The sequence below is a fragment of the Ascaphus truei genome, chromosome 8 (genome assembly GCF_040206685.1).
Source record: "Ascaphus truei isolate aAscTru1 chromosome 8, aAscTru1.hap1, whole genome shotgun sequence".
Lineage (NCBI taxonomy): Eukaryota > Metazoa > Chordata > Amphibia > Anura > Ascaphidae > Ascaphus > Ascaphus truei.
This window is the reverse complement of record NC_134490.1, coordinates 28,468,394-28,491,285: the sequence shown is the minus strand read 5'-3', so window position 1 is coordinate 28,491,285 and position 22,892 is coordinate 28,468,394. Positions and strand designations below refer to the sequence as shown.

General features: G+C 44.8%; 1 protein-coding gene across 5 annotated transcripts in view; it reads left to right on the top strand.

Annotated features, from left to right (window-relative positions):
* Positions 1-22,892, top strand: part of LOC142501294 (uncharacterized) — a 210,523-nt gene that overhangs the window by 136,468 nt on the left and 51,163 nt on the right. The window contains exon 1 of one of the 5 annotated variants that reach the window (XM_075611025.1): positions 16,095-16,407. The exons of the other annotated variants lie outside the window; for them this stretch is intronic. Within the exon in view, the coding sequence (XP_075467140.1) occupies positions 16,378-16,407 (30 nt within the window). The 5' untranslated portion in view covers positions 16,095-16,377. Of the gene's footprint in view, positions 1-16,094; positions 16,408-22,892 lie in introns of those variants that run through there. 5 annotated transcript variants of the gene reach the window in all.

Here is a 22,892-nt window from a genome sequence, read left to right as displayed (position 1 = left end):
AGTATTGGTTTATTAAGAAGCGCTTCCCCAGGGGACAATTAGAGGTTAGTGCCTAAGGTGGAGTTCACCCACAAGTGGTATTTTTAAATAAAATAATTAAACCTGTCCGATTTTGTGTTTTTAAAGCTGTGAATCGGGTATAGGTAGAACTGCTGCTCTAATGGTGATTACATATTGTATCCCCTTTGCAGCTAGAGGTGACTGTGAAGCATTGCACGCACACTGCAACCTTCTAGGGCAACAAAGCGTTTAAACAACCTGCAGTGTTACATCAGACAGCGTGTTCAAACACAGATAATATACCATTACCTTAAATTTCATCAGCAGCATCCATACAGCATGTGCGAGCACTGAATGTCTTGTGGGATTGTGCCTGAATAGAACGGTGTTACTGATTATCTACCATGTTAAACACTTGTGTGTACTGCTGTTATTAGAGTAGTATCTTTTATTTCCCTTCTACATGGAACCACTGTCTTATGATTTTGTTGAGGCTCTACCACCCAGCACCACCTCTATACATACATACATACATACATACATACATACATACATACATACATACATACATAGTGCCATCCAGGTACATAGCAATTTATAATACATATGACATCATAATATAACACAATGGGAAGTGCTTCAGACATAAAACAATAGGAAAAGAAGTCCTTGTCCCGAAGAGCTTGCAATCAAAGTTGTAAGTAGGGAAAACTTAGAAACAGGAGGAGGGTGTTCTGGTAAAAGCAAAAAAGCTAATGAACACAAACATTTAAAAAATAGCTATTGCAAAGGCATCCCATCACATTCCTGCAGACCTCCTCCAAACTTTTATTGCTGTTTCTAAGTAGAAAGACCCTTTGAAAATGCAGACTGTTTGTTATAGATCAACAAGGCAGATAATCAGTTGAAGTTTTAATTCCAGTCTGATGTCACTGCCCTCACTCGGGAAGGAGAGCGCGGGAGAGGGGGTACTGGGAGAGGAAGTCGCAAAGAACAGTACTGTGGCAATCCTTAAAACACAATAATAGGGCAGTTCTTGTAATTGGCCACATATAAGTTCCTCCCTGTAAGTGGATAGTAAACTGTGACCTCATAGGTCCAGTCTCCGTGGCCCATTGTGTACCCAGGGAAATGGTTGGCCCTGGCATTGTGGGCCCTCAAGATCCAGACTGGCCAACTCTCTTGGAATTACCGGGAAACACAAACGTGCACCAGCTGAATCTCCGATGACAGACTGGGTGTGGCTACAGGAAGCACCAGTTTGTTATAAGTCTATCAGCGCTATACAGTAGGGCCCCACTAATACGGCAGGTTGTGTTCTATGGCCGTGCCGCAAAGCGAAAATCGCAGAAAAGTGAAATCAGCGATTTTTGGCGTCTCCGGACCTGCAGTCACCCATTCTGCGCATGCGCGTTCTGCGCATGTGCAACCTCGGCAGTCCCCGTTCTGCGCATGCGCGATCTCGCAAGCCCCCGTTCTGCACATGCGCAGACATGGCGGCCCTCTTCTCGGTACCGCTGTATCGGCGAATCGCCGAAAAGCGAGACGCGGGGCCTGCCTGTACTATATGTATAGAACTGTCAGCATGTATCACTAGATGAATAGGTCTGTCGGAGTCAGTGTGCACAGCATGCATCACTAGATGTATTACTAGTATGTGCTGGGCAGTATTAAACCTGTAAAACCACACCATTAACCCTTTTTCTGCCCTTATGACGTACCGAGTACATCATGCACTTAATGCTTGTGAATTGGGGTCCCTCTAGAAAACATCACTGTAGTAACAAAAACAGAAATGCCAGCGCAACATCCAAAGTGACACAATATATAGTACAATACTTCAGTGCTAATCTGCCCATGAGTAAGGATCATTTAGTTAAACCCTTTGGCCAAAGCGTTATAAGCCTGCAGCCAACATAAAGGCATGACCAGTGTGCAGGTCCTAACACTACCTGGTAAAATTCTCAGGTACCTCCTTTTTTTTGCTGGAGGGAGGAAGACCATACTGGGTCTGTGATACACAGGAACATGATAAAAACTGCTAATTGGAAAGTGGGTTGGGGCGAGCTGTAGTGATCACATGGTCTCGTTCCTAGAAGTCCGGGGTAATCCGCTTGGGACAGACTTCCTGCAGTGTAAAGGTTCAAGTAGAATTCCTGCTTTCCTTTTTTTAGCATGATAGGTTTGAAGCGGGCGGTCTCTGGAGCTGGACTGTGTTCATTTCAGCTCCGGTGATCACTTGCTTCCCAAGATACCTCCGAAGGGGGTGTCGGTATCAGCTCCGGCTGGGCTGTGTGGGGCTATCGAAATGGTGGATTTATAGCTCCTGGGTCACACGGTCCAACAGAAAGCCGTAACTTAATCCCTTGCAGTTTCCAATTGGCCCGTGGGGCTTTAAACTTGTGTTGCTGCTACTGGCACCTTCTATGGAGGTAAGTATCCCATAAAGCAGGGGGGTTCCCAGAGCTGAAATTAACGCGGTTCAGCGCCAGAGACCCCCTGCTTCCAATCATTTAAAAAAACAACAAAAACACATGTTCTGCTGCTTTAAACAAGCAGGCATACATCTGTGTTGATATTTGCCCGAAGTAATGTATCCGTTATTGTTTGGATCGGTTTTATACACAGCAAATAAATTAGAGCTCTTATCTGCTTTTTCTCTTTGCTGAAGAGTGTGGCTAATGCTATAAATATTGACTGAACTATGTAAATGGGCTAAAACATCTGACCACAAGAGGAGATCTTCTGGCCCTAACCAAGCCCAAGTGATTTTAAGGCAGCAATCCCAGCCACATATATATTATATTTATATTATTTTTAAATCTTACTCGAGCCAGTGGGCCCCCAGAACTCATCAGTGGCTCCCCAAACATGGGAAACAATATGTCGGTGTTGAGACCCATCAGTGGACCACCTATTAGCTCCATTGGACTGCTCTCACCACACACAGGCCCACAGGCCACTCCCCCAGCACACCATCCCCGAGAGCGCTCCTTCGGCTCTGTCGGGAGCTGTACGGGCCGGCGGCCCACACCACCTCCTCACCTGAGCGTCTCAGCTCGCCTCGCCAGGGGTAACGGACACCGCCGAGGAACCCGAGGTGGAGGAGGAGGAGGGCGGCCGGTACCCGGAGGAGGAGGAGCGCGGCCGGGTGCGAGGTGAGGAAATGCAGGGGAAGGGATCTTTCATGCATCCCTGCCTTTAACGCAACACCCCACCCCGGCCTTGCCTTTCACGCAACACCCCACCCCGGCCCTGCCTTTCACCCCCCCACACCGGCCCTGCTTTTCACCCCCCCCCACACCGGCCCTGCCTTTTACCCCCCCCCCCGGCCCTGCCTTTTACCCCACCTTGGCCCTGCCTTTTACCCCCCCCCGCCCTGCCTTTTACCCCCCCGGCCCTGCCTTTTACCCCCCCGGCCCTGCCTTTCACCCCCCCCTGGCCCTGCCTTTCACCCCCAGCCCTGCCTTTAACCCCCCCCCGGCCCTGCCTTTCACCCCCCCCCCCGGCCCTGCCTTTCACCCCCCGGCACTGCCTTTTACCTCCCCCCTCGGCCCTGCCTTTCACCCCCCCCCCTGGCCCTGCCTTTCACCTCCCCCCTTCGGCCCTGCCTTTTACCCCCCCCCCTCGGCCTTGCCTTTCACCCTTCGCCCTCCCTGCCCTTCGCCCTCCCTACCTTCGCCCTGCCCTTCCACGCCCCACCGCCCTTCCACGCCCCCTTGCCCCCCGCCCTTCCACTCCCCTTGCCCCCCGCCCTTCCACTCCCCTTGCCCCCCCGCCCTTCCACTCCCCTTGCCCCCTCGCCCTTCCACTCCCCTTGCCCCCTCACCCTTCCACGCCCCTTGCCCCCCCGCACTTCCACGCCCCTTGCCCCCCCGCACTTCCACGCCCCTTGCCCCTCCGCCCTTCCACGCCCCTTTCCGTCCCTGCCCTTCCGCACCCCCCCACCCCTCCGCTCACCCCCCCACCCTTCCACGCCCCCCGCCCCTGCAATCCCGGGTATATCAGCTAGTGTATAATATATATATATTTCATAGTTCTTAATTTAATTTGAGATTTGATCCGAATAGCCATCATGTTTCTCCTGGTCATTTATATTTTTCTTATGTTTATTCTTGATTATATTGTTTCCATCTGTTGTCTATGATGGATGTGGACTCTGACCAATCTTTTAATTATGTAATGGGTGTGATTATAAAAAGGAGAGCCTTGTTACAGTGATGTCACCTCTGAAGCACATCATACGTGCGAAACGCACTGAGGGCTCGTCACACTTCATACGTCATTACGTTGGAGCATCATCGGTTTTAATGAATGTGTAGACGCCAGTTGGCGGTCAGTTGTTTAGTCTCCACGGATCCAGCGCTGCGAGTTCAGAGTCCGGGGACCCGGTGCACCAGGTTCTTGCAGAATTCCAACTGCGGACCTTTCCTGTTCTCACTGGGATATCGTAGAGCCTAAGTTAACTATTTTAATATAGTGTGTGTTTTTTATTACAACTTTGAGTCCTCAAGGGCCACCAACCGGTCAGGTTTTAAGGATATCCCTGCTTCAGCACAGATGAGCCACCTGTGCTAAAGCAAGGATATCCTTAAAACCTGACCTGTTGGTGGCCCTTGAGGACTGGAGTTGGCCTCTTCTGCTATAGAGGATGCTCTTATGCTTTCAGTCAACGACTGAGCCACTATTTGAGCCACCTGTGCTGAAGCAGAGATATCTTTAAAACCTAACCTGAGGACTGGAGTTGGCCTCTTGCCCTAGAGTGCCGACCCTTGGAGTCCATAGAACATCATAAGGCCACCGTAAGGGTCAATATTACCTGTACAGCTGACATTGGCTGCTAGGACCTTATGCACTTAGAATAAAGTCCGTCTTCTGTTGTTGGGTTTTCAATAAATATTGAAAATTTATTCAGTAAATTCTTCAGGGCAGCGATTCTTTTCTCCCAATATTTTTACTTTAATGTAATATTATCTGTACTTGACTTTGCTGCATTACGTGTTCTATATTAACTCTGTAAAGCACGAAGTGCATTCTGCCGATGGAGCAATATAAATAAACATACAATACACATCACATAACTGCCGTCATAGAAGTGAAACTCGAGGTAGGAGAACATAGAAATATGTAGAGGTTTGAATGCATTATACTGAACAAAGAGACAGTGCCTCATTATCATACATTAGGCTTTATAAATGTATAAGTATCAAACGTATATAACCTCAACTGAGTAGGTATATTATGCAAGTGCCGATTAATATTCCCCATCAGACTGACTGGCTTTAAATAAACAAATCTAAGAACCCATTCGCTTGACACTGCTTTCCTAACCCCTACCTTTGTTAGTGCCAGTTTCTTGTATTGCTCCATAATACGCATCGTTTTTGTGATCCTTTTAACCACTGCCGCTTCATGTGTATGATTTGCATGCACTATACTCGCTTCTTCCATATAAAGTGCAAACGTCAGCTTGTCTTGTGTCATGCGTCCAAAAAAAAAAAAAGACCTGGCTTGTATTGAAAGATTCAGTTTTTAAACATCAGTTATCATTTCCAAAGGGTCACAGAGTATGCTACATTGTGCATAATGCACTATGCAAGAGGGATGTTCTATACAGTTTGCGACATGTACAGTATACAGGAGCGGAACAGATGCATTTTAGTGTAAAATGTTAAGTACAAGTCTCATTATGTTTGAAACCCGCTGTGGCCCTGATGACTTTGTTTTCAACATACTAGGTTTCACAAACGCTAACTTTGAGTCGGAGTAATTAATTATTTTTTTGTACTTGGCAGAAGCTTCACATAGATACATAATGTATCGGTTTTTTTTTTAAAGTGTCCATTTTTAGTTTTCTTGATTCAGAGGAAGGCAAACAAAATCCACAGCGAAACATTTGGTAATTGTGTCTTGATTGCAGATACATTAGATATATGTTAAAAAAAAAAAGTGTTGGACATCTTTTTAGAAAGATGTATACCAAATAAGTAAGCACGGGAAGGATGTTGATCCAGGGTGTAATCTGATTGCCAATTCTTGGAGACAGGAAGGAATTTATTTTACCCTTTATGAAAAATCATTAGATGATGTTTCACTGGGGTTTTTAGTTTGCCTTCCTCCGGATCAATATACTGTTTATACAAATATAGGATAACGTATCTGTCGTCTAAATTTCGCATAGGTTGGACTTATATGAATTTTTTCAACCTCATCTACTATGTAACTACGTAATGTGTGTAAATGGGGGTGAAGAATGGGGTGGGGGGGGGGGGGGGGGGCAGGGGATGCATCCTGACCCTAGAATGGCTATGATATCCTCTCCGGATCGTCACCCTTCTTATGTTTAAGTTATGCAACATACAGATGTAACAGCCATTATTATTATACCCACTGGCGCATGCCAGAAAGTACAGTAATGCGATAGCCCCGTCCCATTTTTGCACATGGCTAATCCTTTTATATGGCGTCTGTTCCTGCTGGCGTATTGCATGCCCTGCTTCAATGGGAGAAATAATGTCTGCTATATCTGTATCTTTGCATACTGTAACTTTCCTCTCTAAGATGTCCTACCTTTTCTATCTGTTTCTGCCATCTCCGTCTCCATGGGTAGCTGTCTTTACTAAGCTGAATGTATGGAGCCATAATCCGTATTGCAGCATGTAGATTCTTACTCCGCTTACTTTAGGAGGATGATGTGAATGTTTTTCACTGCCGCTAAGTGTAGAGCTGCAGTAGGGAAGCACTTGAGTCTTGGATATGAAGTTACACACTGTTCCCCTAACACCACTGAAATGTTGTTCTTGGATGGCACGGTGGCATTGAGCTTTGAAGAGTGGTGGAGGTGCAGAGAAAGGGATGTGGATTGCCAAAAAAAAGGGTTGGTCCTCCTCCCAAAAATAATCAATGTGGAAGCCTGGATTATGGAAATGAATTGGCTATATACATAGTGATATCATTGACTCGATACAGTGAAGTATATCCAACTAGCACCCTCTCTATCCACCTTTAGGACTTATCTTAAAACACACCTCCGTAACGAAGCATATGAGTAGCTCCGTGGCTGATACTTTACAGCTCATACATCGACCTTGACCCCTTGCAGACGCACTTGCCAGAACTCCCTCCTCCTGTCTCTGTACGTTCTTCCTACCTACGAATTAGATTGTAAGCTCTTCTGAGCAGGGACTCCTCCTAAATATTACTTTTATGTCTGAAGCACTTCTTCCCATTGTGTTATTTGTATGATTTGTTATTTATATGATTGCCACGTGTATTACTGCTGTGAAGCGCTGTGAAGCACTATGTACATTAATGGCCCTATATAAATAAAGATATGCATACAGTGAAGTCCGTTAGTAGGATTCTATTAGATAAATGGAAGCAGATGGATAGAAAAACAGGGTAAATGCACATCCAGCTATGTACTATTATGTCAAAGTTCATAGATATATCTCAATCATTCCAAGGATGGGAGAAGTAGCCAACCAGGGATATTTAGGTATGTGTGTCTCCTCTTTTCTATCCATCTGCTTGCACTGATCTGTTTCATTTGGCAGTGGCTGTGCTTGATTTAATCCTCCATGACGTATGAGACTGGAATGAGATGATTATCCACAGGAGGTTTGAGAAATATCTATACTAATATGCTACGGTGACATCTACTTAGGACTGTTATCGGGAGCAGACAAATGTTTATCCCCTTATTTATGTTTATCCCCTTATTTATGTTTATCCCCTTATTTATGTTTATCCCCTTATTGTTGTGAAAACATTATGCTACACTAACACATTATTATTATTATTATTGTGGAGAGGTCCATATGACATTTTTCTATCTATCTATCTATCTATCTATCTATCTATCTATCTATCTATCTATCTATCTATCTATCTATCTATCTATCTATGTTCTTCAGTATTAGGTGATACCTTTTTTATTTGTACTAACAATTTATGTCATAAGACAAGCTTTCGAGAGTCCTGTTCTCTTCTTCAGGTTAGCAATACTGGTTTACAGAGGAATCAATGCTAAAACAGGGTTAGAAGGCGGGGGGGGGAGCAGATTTAAATAAGGGTGGGTGAGAAATGGATGTCTGTAGATATTTGGGGGACAATAAAACAGTGACAAGTGAAAGCATGGAGGGGGAAAGTGATGCTGTGGGGGTGAGGAGGGTGGGGGTAGGTGTGGATAAGAACATTAGCAAAGAGGCAGGCAAGATAATTACAAGCAATTGTGATATTGTGTGAGAAAACCCATATCCGCATTAAGTCCTCTTGTTTTGGTGTCAAAGAGTTTTATCATTCGGAGTTCAAATGTTTTCCGTTCTTGAGTACGTTTAAACATTCCATTGAGGATTTTGATTTGGTGGAGTATAGAGGGTCTGTGCATATTCATTCTGCCTTGAAGTTTGTGGCTGGTTTCCCCAATGTAGCAGCCATGGTCACATTTGTTGCACTGAATCATATACACCACATTCCTGGATGTGCAGCTGTATGATCCTTTAACATTGAATGTTCCATGGTTGTGACTGGCTGTGGGATCTTGGCATATATGTTTGCAGAGTTTGCCACATGTGTTGTTGCACGGTTTTGTGCCATTATCAGTGTCTTTAAGTTCCTTATGAAGTTTTCTGTTGACTAATTTCTGTTTGAGGTTTGGTGGCTGCCGGAACGCAAGAATGGGAGGTTCGGGGAAGATTTCTTTTAATGTCACATCCTCTGCCAGCATGCGTTACTAGGGTAGGGTTGTATGTGGTCACTAGTGGTATACGTGTGGTAGCTTCTTTCTGTCTGTATTGTAGTAGGTGTTCTCGTGGGGCTTTTAGTGCAGATGTAATAGATCTGGCAATAGTCTTTGGTTTGTATCCCTTCTGTCTGAACGATTCGGTCAGGGTTGTGAGATGCCTGTTTCTGTCTTCAGTGTCAGAGCATATGTGGTGGTATCTTATATCCTGGCTGTGTATGATACCTTGTTTTGTATGAGTGGGATGGAAGCTGGAATTGTGGAGGTAACTGCATCTGTCTGTTGGTTTCTTGTATACAGATGTGTGTAATTTGCCATTTTTCAGTGTTACTGTTGTATCTAGAAAGTTTACTAGGTTTGCCGAATAATCCATTTTGAGTTTAATTGATGGATGGAATGAGTTCAGGGACTCGTGAAATTGTTTTAGATTTTCTGCACCCTCTGTCCATATTATAAACAGGTCATCAATGTATCTGTAGTATTTGTAGGGCTTGTGGGGGCATATAGTTTGGAATCTTTGTTCAAGATTTGCCATGAAAACATTGGTATATTGCGGTGCCATCTTGGTACCCATGCAGTCCCCATTTGCTGTAGGTTCATTTCCTTGTTGAAGCTGAAGTAGTTGTGTGTGAGCATGTATTCTATCAGTTTGGTAATTACATTGGCGCTGTATTTCTGATCCAGGGGAGATGTTGTAAGGAATTGCAAGCATGCCTCAATACTATCCTTGTGGGGGATGTTGCTGTAAAGGGATTCTACATCCATGGTAACTAGCAGTGTGTTGGATGGTAGTTGGCCGATGTTGTTAAGGTTATTGAGAAAGTCTGTGGTATCTTGTATGAAGCTGTTGGAGCTGGTCTAACATGGCTATTTCCGTTTTATTATAGCTATATAGATATACTGTATATAGATATATAAAACATGCATAAACTATATACAAAATATGTTAATAATACATATATTTGGTGTAACTCCTTAAGTGCCACTAAGCTGCATGTTATAGATTCGGTTACATGCAGCCTGTCACCTACCCTCGCATATAACTGTTAAGCTTATCACTGTCTTGTTCTAGCAGAAAAATATGAATTTAAATAGAGCTTTAGATTTTCTGATTTTTCTCATCATATATACAGTAAAAGCATATAGCAGATGCCGGAAACGGCAGAATTTTATTGATCCAAAACCTGTCCCTGACATTATTGTGAATTAATCAATAGGGCCCAATCAATCATACATGGTCATTTCTTTCACATTTAGGTGTTTGGCTAAAAGAGGTTATTTATGCACCTTATACATTAGTGCAATTTTTTCTGTGTCATTATTGTACCTTGGTGATAATGCTAGGATGTTGTTTTAATGATGCTGCTGAAGTGAAATAAATATGAAGAATCAATCGCGTTCAAGTGCCGGCTGCTATATTGCGTCTTTAATTGGCGTTCAAAGTTTTAGTTGTCGTATTGGTCTTGGAGATAGGTTGTGATAACTTTAAATGAACCAACATGAGCCCTTCATAGCGAAATGGTGTACCGCGCTTTCAAACCTCACCGGTTTATTCCACCAGTATTATACAGCCCAAGACAGATAACCCAAAACAGGAACGGAGTGAAGTGTTAGGATAACAGATCACAGCAGCTAGAATATACACAGCATGGAGACTTTGCTGTAAAGCAGGAAAAACCCCAGAAGCCTAAATTAGTTTAATGCCTAAACCAGGGATGTTCATCTCCAGTCCTCACCCCCCCCCCCTCCCAACAGGTCAGGTTTTCAGGATAGCCCAGCTTCAGCACAGGTGTCTCAATCAGAGGCTCAGTCTTTGACTGAGCCACCTGTGCTTAAGCAGGGACTGATTGAGCCACCTATGCTGAAGCAGGGACTGATTGAGCCACCTATGCTGAAGCAGGGACTGATTGAGCCACTTGTGCTGAAGCTGAGATCCTGAATACCTGACCTGTTGTGGGGGGGGGGGGGGGGGGCTTGAAAACTGGAGTGGAGCACTGCTGACCTATACTGTGTGTATCTTGCTCCCTGAGCACAGCCTGCTCTTTTTTTCTTTCTTTTTAAGGTTTCTTCTAGTGTTTAAAAACACGTTTATCTTGATATCTAGTTTCTGAGGTTACCATGGTAATCTTTAGACTGCGATGAGCTCAGGGGGAGAGCTTGATTTTAACCTCCCAGACACTTTTTAGTTCCAACACCTCTATCACTAAATGAAGCATGCGATTTTAAAATAAATAAAACAACATTAGAAAGAACAATAAATAGCGATCAGTGCGGCCCTTCAGGGGTTTCTCAGATGCAGAGATCACGGCAGGTATTTATTTTCTTACCCAAGGTGTATATGCTCCTAAACATGTGCACAGTGCCACAGTATGTTACAGCAGTGCTCAGCTGCTAGTACTTGAGGACACTTTGGCCAGAAGGCGAGCCAGAGTCTACTGAGGTCTGTGCTCTGGTGCAGTGCAACCAGTGCCCAAAACAAGGGTCTTCGTCAGCCAAATGATTCTGACAGACCCTATAGATAGAAGGGCATATCTTGGGTTCATGGCACACCATGACGGCAGACAATCCCAGACACGTTCTCTGTGCAAGGTGCTTTAAAAATGCTCCCGACCGAAAGGCCAGACGAGGTGCAAAAAGTATTGCACAGTGCAATCCTCCAACCTGACCCTACAGCCGGGAGTGCGGGTGCACAGGGCAGTTAAAAAACAAAAAAAAGGCATCAAAAGTCTGCCAAACGTGGTCCATGCATAAGGTGCCATACTTGTTCTTCCAGACGTGTGGTGACTCTGCCATCGGTGGTGCAAAGTTATATAAGCGCCACGTCGGGCATGCCCTGAGCATGTTGTAGGACTTTAGACTCTAAAAGCATTTCTGGCCTGGCAAGAGGATCCAGTGCATGCAGAGTATGCGCATTCTTACCCGTCCATTAGGTAAGATGCAATAAAAGATGACAGCAGCTAGAATATACGCAGCATGGAGACTTCGGGGTTTGAAGGCTTCGATTTTAACTCCTATAATATTCGTAGCTTGCTCCCTGAGCATCTCCCACGATTTTTTTTTCTTTGTTTTTCTAGTGTTTACCGTGGTAATCTTAAAACAGTAACGAGCTCAGGGGAGAGCTTGGTGTTCTCCTCTCAGACACGTCAAACACTTGTATCTCTAAATGAAGCGTCGGATTGAAAATGATAAAACGGCATTGGAAAGGGCAAAAAGAGATGCTGGAAGTAAGAAAAAAAAAAGAAAATTTAAAAATGTATCTTTTTATTTCGAGAACCGATGGGTTCCTCTGAGACGATCAGCAGGTCCCAGATTTACCCAGATTCAGAGATGTAGGCAGTTGCTCCAGCGAGTAAGAATACTTTCCCAATTGCTACAATATGGTCGCTGGGGTCAGTCTTCCTCCGGTGACTAATGGGGAGTAGCAGCGTTATTAGATGATGATTTCCTAGATTTCGCTTAGTGACCCCGTGGATATATTTTTTGACGTTTTTCTGTAACACGCAGACACAAAAAAAAAATGAGAAATATCTGCAGGTGCCAAAGACTTACAGGTTGGGGGACTGCGGATCAGCTTTGGCGGTTTAGATGCCCAAACTGATAGTTGGCCAGGTAACCTTTCACAATTGACACACACCATTTAAAAAAAAAAAAAATCACACTGGAAGTGAGCAAATTGCTTCATTTTTGCAAGAGTACGTTGACCACTGTTGCAGACCAGTCACAGAATGGCGAACTGCCTTTATTTTTTACTATAAGTAATTTGCTAAAACAATTAGAAACCGCTCCATAAGAAAATTATGTAGTATTTTCTATTTTAGAATTTGTGTTTAAATTTATCATCTTGTTCACTGTTCCAATTGGTCACTGAAAAAAAAAATTAAAATAAAAACACATTTTTGAAGTGCAAATTAGTGCAGTAAGTGATGCCAAGTGATACCTTGTATCCACTTCAAATGACGCTATGGGTCATTAATTAAATGCCTGGGGGAAGAGTGCGGGGCCTCTGCATGCACCCGCGCCCCCCCCAGCAAAATCTCCCCCCGTTGGCGCGCCGCTGCCTTAATCGGTGTCTACAAATGTATTCTGTTTGCCACATTTCTAGATGCAGTCTCTGCAATGCAAACTGGGACGCATTCTCTAATTCGAGAAGACATTAAAGGAGCAAAACGTGTGAAATCTTTTATTTATTTTTTAATAAATCAGTGCTGCCGTAATAGATAATATCTACTGTTTTATTTTTTTATTTTTCAACTCTTAATGCTATTTTTAATGAGTTTTAAAGCAGCCTTTCATTTCTATAGCAGGTTTTAGGCCACCTCCCCAGCAGTGCAAGATCTTTGCAACACTTTGCCGTTTGTGATCATTTGTTGCCAATATTCCCAGCAGTTTGAGCTGCAAACTGTAACAATAGATAATGTTACTTTAGTAATAATATAAGGCTGCGATTATAGTGGCCACGGCGGCGCGCGCGCGCAGCCAAAACAATTACCTGCACTCCGTGAAGGGGCACATGGTGCGCGCGACCGCAACCGCTGCGAGGCGTGACGGAGAGGCAGAATCCTGGAGAGACTAATGAATTTGTCTCTCCATGCGATGGCCGCGTGACGTTAGCGTCACGTGAAGCGGTTCAGCCAATCAAGGCGAACCGCTCGCGTGACATCACGGGCCACTCCTCTGCCACTCCCCCCGTGGCCTCCCGATGCCGCCTGCCTACAGTGCAGTTTTCGTGCGCACCGCGCAAATGACGTCGCGCGTGCCACTATATTTGCTGTCTTTAAGGATATATTGTAGCTGCTGAGTTACACTGATTGAAGCAGCCATTATGTTAGGCACACAATCAGGATTTTGACAGATTTATATCAGGAGCACCAAACGATTGCCGGCATAGGTAAGAATGTAGAATGATACATTGTCACATGCTTTACATATACAAATAAGAAGAAAAAAGGGGGAATGTCGTATTGCTGCTTTAACTGCTTCCTGTATGCTGTAGTTGTGGGAAGCAGACACAATTATACAACAAAAGCAGACCTTGGAAGCAAAACGTTACCTTGTGGTTGTATCACTGTGTTTGGTCTCCCACTTTGTAGAAGAGTTAATCTGCAGCCCCCTCACCCACAACAACATTATTATTATTATTACCTGACCCGGGAGGTTTCTCGGAGCCTGACTGCGGTTCCTCAACCTTCCTAAACCACTTGGTTCCCGGTAAAATTGACTTTGACATTTTAGTCGTTTCCTGTAGAAAAAAAACTACAAACTTCATGGCTGGCGGTCACCAATAGAAAACCTCCACATCAACGCCCGATGACATCGCAGCTTCCTATTGGTCGCCAGAGCAAGCCATGACCCAGTGGACATTTTAGCCCTTTATCACTTAGAAACAGGGTGAATCCCCGGACCCAGGTAAGGGGGGGGGGGGGGGGGGAACAAACAAAAAGCTTGCGAGCATCACGGATTACTGCTTTAATACGGTTTATATCAGGGGGGCACAAACTTTTGCTGCTGCGCCCCCCTGCCTTGCTCCTCTGGTGCTCGCGCCCCCACGCCCTTACCTTGATTTGGCATCAAATGACGCCGCGGGTCATGCGACGTCACGTGACCCGCAGTGTCATTTGACGTCAATGCAGCGTGTGATGTCATGTCACATGACCCCGCGGCGTCAAATGACACCGCGTTGCCATGGAGTTGAGTCCTGACGCCGGCAGAGTCAAGGTAAGTTGATTGTGCAGAGGCCTCACGCGATCCCCCGGCATTTAATTTAAAAGCCTTGGGAAAGAGCGCAGGGCCTCTGCAACCGCTGTGCTCCCCTGACAAATTTCGTGGGGGAGGGGCCCCCACTTTGCGCACCCCTGGTCTATATCATAGTCTGCAAAGTTTCATCCTTGAATCGGTTACTACATTGATGTAAAATCTTCAGCCTTGCAATACCTTCTGAAGTTCTTTTTAGCAGTACTTAAATTAAGATATGTTCAATAGCTTTGCAAATGTAGGCCCTTGCAGGTTATCAGTAGCTCAATAAAAGCACTAGCAAAAAAAAACCCTTTATTGAACGTGGGGCTAAGCTATTTATAGTGTTCTTTACAAAGTTTTAAGCAATGTTTATGTTGTACAAATAGGCTCTATTCTTTCTTTCCTTTCTTTTAAAAAATAAAAATGTATACTTCTCTAATAATAAAATCCCTTTACCTTTTAAAATGATACGGAGCTGGAGGTTTGTAACTAAAAGGAGTATTCCATACCCCTTAATAGCATCAGACTTCGACCACTGGCTATCATACGTTTAGAGCAGCAAAACATGTGATATCTTATGTTTTTTTTTTTTTAATAAATCAGTTCTGTAGTATTAGAAAATAGTGACTTGATTTTTTTATTATTCAACTTGTAATGCCATTTTTAATAAGTTTTAAAACATCCTTTGATTTCTATAGCAGGTTTTAGCCCAGCTCCCAAGCAGGGCAAGATCTTTGCAACACTTTGCTGTTTGTGATCATTTGTAGCCAATGTGCCCAGCAGTTTCAGCTGCAAACTGTAACAGTAGATACTGTTACATTAGTAATATAAGGATACATTGTAGCTGCTGAGTAAGTCACGTTCTATAGTGCCAGGTGTGTGCTGCGCGTGTGCGGATTTTCAGTTGGCTGACGTCAGTCAGCCTTTCTATACAAGGGCCGCGCGCGCGTACGGCAGGGAGAGGGGAGCCGACAGACAGCGGCGAAGATGAGGAAAATCATCTTTTCGCGCCGCTGCATGCGCTCAAATGTATGTGTGTGTGTATGCATATGTATGTATATATGTGTGTGTATTTGTGTGTCTGCACAAGTCTAATAATTTTTTTCTTTTTACTAATGTTTTTTTTTAAATAAATTACACACACACACACACACACACACACACACACACACACACACACACACACACACACACACACACACATACACATACACACATACATATACACACATACATATACACATAAACACACTCAACACAGTATACTCACGAAAAGCATGCGGCACGTGCACGCGCGTTCGCATAGGCACGCACGGCCGCATGCTGTATATAACAGCCCTTACACTGGATTGATGGAAACGGAAAGGCGGCCATTATGTTAGGTACATAAAGCTTTGTACAGCTTTATAATAGGAGCACCAAACAATTGCCAGTTTAGGTAAGAATGTAGAATTATACATGGTCACATGCTTTACATATACAAATAAGAAAGAAAAAAGTTGGAAAGTAGTATTGCTGCTTTATATATGGTTCTATGTGGAGCTGCACTTACAAGGCATTCGCCAGCACAGGACTGGTTCAGCACTGTCACCTCAGCTCTCAACAGAACCATGTAGTATTTGAGCTCTCCTGTTGGTGGCGAGGGCTGCAGGGCTGGAAGGAGGATAAAGAGGAGCACAAGAGCCCTTGCCTCTTCTCCCAGGAATCAGCTGGAGGAAGTGCTCTGGCCACTCTGCTCTTTGCCAGTTGTCCTGGGCTTTGACAAGCCCAGGCAAGTACCAACTTTTCCTCTTCCTCTACAGACTAATGTAGGGCAGGCAGCAGCTGTGCACAGTCCCCATCTCTTTAGTCTGGATTACAGGAGTCATGCAACAAGAGGAAACTGGAATAAGGATACACTGATGCATTTGTGCTGGAAAATGAAGCTTCAGGTAGGAGAATGCTTTGTCAGCAGAGAGCCTCTTTGATTTATTATTTAACTGATGGGGATATTGTGAAGCTTAAGAGAACAATGACATTCAATTGCAGGCACTTACAGAAGTAGGTGGCCTATTATTTAACTGTCCTGCTACAACAATATTCCATATCAATTCTGTGTCTTATCGATATGCTTTTTATTTAGAAAGGAAAACCACAGTATCCTAGATATAGTAATATCCCGATATAATTAACTAGGTTTTAAGATCCACCTTGTGTTCACATCATTTCTTTATTGGTAAAACAAAATACTTGTGTGTATGTATATAATATATATATATTTTTAAAGATATATATATATATATATATATATATATATATACACACACACACACACACACACACACACACACACACACACACACGTATATGAATCTTCGTATATGTTTGTATATATATATACAGTAATATATACATACATACACACACAAGTGTTGCCATGGAATAATTCCACCTAAAATATTGTATTCGTTTTTAAGTGTGTGATACATCCGCACGGCAGAAAGACGGCACCCGTGGAGCCTATACATTATAGTTCTATTTGTGTGACATATTGGTCTGCTTCTTTTTCTTAACATCAATGAGCTGCTTTCAATAGTGGGATTCTAGATATCAAGGGATTCCTAGAACGTTTTATAACATAAACAAAGGCTCTTTGTTCTGTGTTTCTGCATTATTTGCTGGTGGGTTTTTTTTTTTTTTTTGGCCATGCACAGACACGTAATTTCATTTGGCAAGAATATTGCTGTTTGCTTTGTCTGTCTTAATGAGCATGGGTGTGCTGTCTCTTGGTGTCTAGCATTGAAATGATAGAAAAATATACGAAAAAGCCCTGTAGTGCACATGCTACAAGGTAAACGTGTTGTGATCATGCGATCAGTGATTTATTTCTGAGCTGTGAATGCTATCGATGTTTAAGAAAAATATTACATCACAGCTGCATGCAGAAATTGTCAGCTTTGTGTTAAATCCCCAGGGACAAGCTTAATGATCACATGGTCTGTTGAGGATTAATATATGTACTGAGTGCATCTTTGCAGAAACAACCCTGTGCATGTTATTCTGGGGAATTGGTAAAGCAGATTGTTAAAGGGGAAAAAAAATGTGATTTCATGCTGGGTTACCTTTTACTATTTTACCGTATTACAAAACTAACTCGGTTGTTCAACCTACCTTGTCTAAACGTACACCTGGCAACCTGCTGAATTGCAAAAAAAAAAAATATCCTTTTATTACTTTGGGGTTATCTTGTCTGGCAGAGAGCTCGAAAATTGCACAGGGCTTTTAGTAAGCGTATTGCTTAATCTGTTCAGTGTCTTATTAATGTTGTGAACGGTTTGAGAGCAATGTTGCATGTAATTCTAACTCTTAAAGGTGCAGGAACTACGACTTAATTACAGTGATATATGTGTGTGTGTGTGTGTGTGTGTACATATATATATGTACATTGCAACCAAACCGACTTATGTATTTTAAGAAATGGTTTAAAACAGGGGTAGGCAACGCTTGTCCTCTAGGGCTAACTGACAAGTCAGGTTTTCAGGATATCCCTGCTTCAGCACACGTGGCGTAATTCAAAAGTTTAATTTGAAGTTTTGCTACCAAATATTCCAGTTAATCTAGGATAGTAATGGTTTGCACAGGTCTGTTGTAAAATGCTAATAGGTCTGGAGTAACTGGAGACACAGGTTTTCAGGATATCCCTGCTTCAGCACAAGTCGAAGACTGAGCCACTTGGTGCTGAAGCAGGGATATCCTGAAAACCTGGCTTCGTGGCCCTTGAGGACAGGAGTAGCCCACCCCTGTTTTACAAATACTTATACGTGTCTGATGACAAGTTTGTAAACGTATCTGGAAGTTTAGAGCGAGTTTACTGCCCTTTTTCTCTGCCTTGGTTATCTTTCCCTCTGCTAATTGGTTCTAAAACATATCTATAAATCTGATTTGCTTGGGGGCGGAGAAAACAAGATTAACTATTACCATCCCATTTAGAGGCACCATTGTATATGAAGACAATGGACAAATCACAAAAGATACTGGAATAAAATAGGTGTGGAAGGCCTTAATCTTGGTTTTCACCTATGATACAGACCACTGTCAGCGGTTTAGCAAGGTCCATGACTGCATTTTAGAAACTAGATTGAGGTTTACACCAGCTAATTAATCCAATTCCATTTGCCATCAGTCGTGACAAATAGAAAAAGTATATAGATGGATTTTGAAAGCCACTTTTCTGGCTTCCTATGTTTTGGTTTTCACTGCTCTATTGTTACTAAGTATCCATGTGCTAAATCATTTCATTGTGTCTGTGGTCAAGACAGATAAGCAACATGCTGACAAATGACAATAGCTCTAATCCACTATACCTGAAGCCCCACACTTTTCTTAGGTGTTCTCCATAATGGTGTATTCAATTTGAATCGCACAGAGAGAGGGGGGAAAAAGGAATGTGCATTTTTTTTTCTTGGGGGGTGTGCAGGGAATTTAGGCTGAATCGTTAGAAAAACTTAATGCTGAGCTTTGAAATTCTGGTGAAGGAACCGTCGAAATAATAATTGCAATGATAACCAAGAACAAAACAAATGAGAAATATATTTAGGCTACAAAGCCTTCAGAACAGTGTATATCCTAGTTCAGGGGTGGCCAACTCTAATCCTCAAGGGCCACTACCAGGTCCGGTTTTAAGGATGTCCCTGCTTCAGCACAGGTGGCTGAGTCATTGACTGAGGCACTGATTGAGCTACCTCAGTGATATCGTGAAAAACTGACCTGTTAGTGGCCCTTGAGGACTGAAATTGCCCACCCCTGTCCTAGCTGTTGATGCTCCAGATGGGTTAAAAGCCCACAGTATTAAAGGGGCCTCATAAGTGAATTTTTATGTGAACTAATGAGGATATGTCATTAAAAGTGTATTCATGCTGGGGGCGTGTCCAGGACGCTGATGAGAACGGTCGGGTAGCAGAGGAGCTCCCTAGACCCAAGCATAAAACTACAAAAGCAGCGCTTTCCCACCCCAAAAAAATCACCACAAAACAGCTCAAAACCTAGAGGAAGCCCTCGAGAAGGCAATGGCAGGCAAACAAAAAGCCCAATCGGGCCCAGGAATTGCCCGTTTTCTCTCCCCTTCTCAGAGGAGCTCGGAGGCTGCCACAAGAAGCCAAGATGGCGGCGGCCCCACACCACGCGGGGCCAAGCAAGCGGCAATGGAGCGTGACCGCACCGACACACCACCACCGCAAGACGAAGCTCTAACGCGGGATTACATGCAAGAGCTGATAACATCAATGCTGAACAAGCTACATACCTCACTCAAAGCGGACCTTAAAGCTGCGGTCTCTGAGTTGAAACAGGAGATCTCGGGCCTCTCAGAGCGCACCGCGGAGCTGGAAATAAAAATGGCTGACGCAACACAGGCCCAAGAAGACGCCGCGAACGAAATCTACCGACTGGGGGCCGAAGTGAGTAATCTTAAAGACCAGATAGAGGATCAGGAAAACCGAGATCGAAGACAAAACATCAGGATCAGAGGGATCCCAGAATCGGTCCCCCCAGCCCAGATTAAACCTTACATCCTGGCCCTCTTCCAATCCGTCTGCCCTGACCTTACTCCAAGTGAGTGTGAAATGGACAGAGCACATCGAGCCTTGGGACCAAGATCAGATGACCCCAACAGAGCGAGAGACGTGATTGCAAGAATCCACCATTACACAATAAAAGAGCAAATCATGGCAGCATGCCGCGCGCAAGAACCTATCACCCACAAAGGCGACCATCTTCAAATATATAACGACCTGTCTAAACGCACGGTGCTCAGGAGAAAGGAGATGCAACCTCTAACCAAACTTCTGCGTGAAAAAGAAATCAAATATAACTGGGGCTTCCCGTTTAAACTGCTGGTGCAGAAAAACGGGAAATACCATACCATCAGACACCCAGAGGATATGGCGCGCTTTGCCAAAACGGTTGGACTGAACCCGCCAGCAGAATGGGATAAGAACCCCTCCAGAGTCCAAGAACCGGACATACAAGACCCGCCAGCAAGAACATCCGAAAGGCTGGCAGGACAAAGACAAGGCAGAGTCAAGTGAAGACCCTGAAAACCCACCAAACAAGGCCATCACAAAGCGTCTACCAGAAATCAGCTAAACACTCAAACACATCAGAAACCCTCTCTCCCCCCCCCCCTCCTCCCCTCTCTCCCCCCCCCTCCCCTCTCTCCCCCCCCCCCCTCCCCTCTCTCCCCCCCCCCTCTCCCCTCTCTCCCCTCCCCACCCACACCTTCCCCCCCCCCCCCGCCCGCCACCCCTCTACCTCTTCCCCCTACCCCCCCCCTTCACCCCCCAAGGAACCCACAGACCCGTCTGCAAACCTGATCCTCCGCATCAAAGACGGCTGCCGATACCAGCGGAGCAGATGACATCGAGACGCAGCAGGCAGCCGACCAGAGAGTGAACGCGACGAGTACCTGGAGGCGACAAAGCCTCTTACAGCACACCGGAACGGCCGCAGCAATGAGGACGGACGTGCACACCGACAGCCCCGACGCTGAAGCTTAGCTGAGACAGTGTGGAGCCAAGACCCGCCGTCGCGAGGGGAACACAGGATCCTTTTGCCCCTCCCCTCCCGGAGGCCCCGACAACCGACCGGCCCTCACGGGAGCGGAGGAAGCGAGCACTCAGACGGGAACCCAGGACATCCGGTCGGATCACCCCCTCCGCTTTTTTTGTCTTCCCCCTATCACCGTGACCCCAACGGTAACCGTGAGTACTACTGCCTGTATAACACTGAGGCGATCAGAGAGTCACGCCACTGTCAGGAGAACACGGGCCTGCCCCCCCCCCATCCCCCCCCCCCGGCCACAGAAGGCCCCCCCATGCCTTGACACCCGACCCACCCCCCCCCCCCCCCAAGGGCCCCAAGAGACCCATATTGACATGAAAAGAACTTGGACAATACAAAGATACCTTGGTCTGCGACCCATTCAAACCATGGGCTGCAGACATAAAACTTTAAAATAATTTTGACTAAAAAGAACAAAGAGATTCCTAGGGGCGTATATGTTCAATGTTCCAAGCCGATAGCAAAATCTAAGAATAGGAGTCCCTCCCCAATCCCTCCCCCCCCACCTCCCCTCCCCCCCACCTTCCCCCCCCTCCCCACTTTCCCCCCCCACCTTTCCCCCCCCCACATCCCCTTCCCTCCCTATCCTCTCTCCCCCCCCCCCTCCCTCATGCTGTAGCCGAGATAGGCTGCTGCCCAAGAATGTACTGTAAATGTGCCAGGATACTAGACAAGAGTACTCAGATGTATATGCCAGGGCGCAATTATCAGGTTCTCATACAGATACTGCTGTATGGGTCGTTGTAAGCCTTTGACAGGTTACCTACTGCGCATGGCGAGGCAGGTCTACCATGCTGCATGCCTGGACCACATCACAGTATAGGTAAATCCAGGCTTGCAATGGTACACCTCGGCATCGTAACGCAGGGGGTATCAGTGCGATTGTGATATGTCCCTTGTCAGACCTGTACTGTTGTGTATGTCAAGGTAGATTTGATATATTAAATGCCAGGATCACGTAACTATGTAGAAACAGCGCCGATATATTACATGCCATGACAATAACGATGTGTAGGTTAAGGCAGGCTTACTATGTAACCTAACAGGAACATTTCTCTGTATATGTTAACCAGAAAGCTGATTGTGTACTAATAATAGACAACGTATATGATACTACCCACAATGCATACAGACCCAATAAAATAGGTTAACCCAGGCTCGCTATAACATACCTCAGGATCAAAGATCAGGAGACGCTCGCGCGACGAAGTTGTATTCCGTGTCAGACCCATATTATTATCTATGTTAAGGTAGATTTGAAACATTATATACCAGGGTTATATCGCAATGTTTAAACAAGCAGACCAAATGTATTGTATGTCATGACAATAACGAGATGTAGATCAACGCAGGTTTACTATGTTACCTACCAGGCACATCCGTCTGTATATGTTAAACCAGAAAACTGACTGTGAACTAGTATGGGCTGTGCTTAGGAAACTACACACAGCACATACAGATCCAATAAAAGGCAGACCTAGCCCATAACTACCAATACAGAGAAGAAAGAAAATTAGGACGCCCCCCACCCTCAACCCCCCCCCCCCGTCCTACCCTCACCACCCGCCCCTGTGCTCCCCGCCCCCCACCGCCCCAGTAGAACGCTGCCAACCGGCCCTAAGTAACCAACAGAGAAATACGCACCCTTATATACCTCACCAAAATGGTAAAATAACCCGAGACATACAACCAGCGTCAGCGACTTCAACACTCACAACCTGAACGTCTCTTTGGGTGCTCACCCCCCCCCCCCCCCTTTTTTTTTTTTTTTTTTTTTTTTTTTTTTCCCTTTCACTATCCACCCCCCTCCCCCATACAA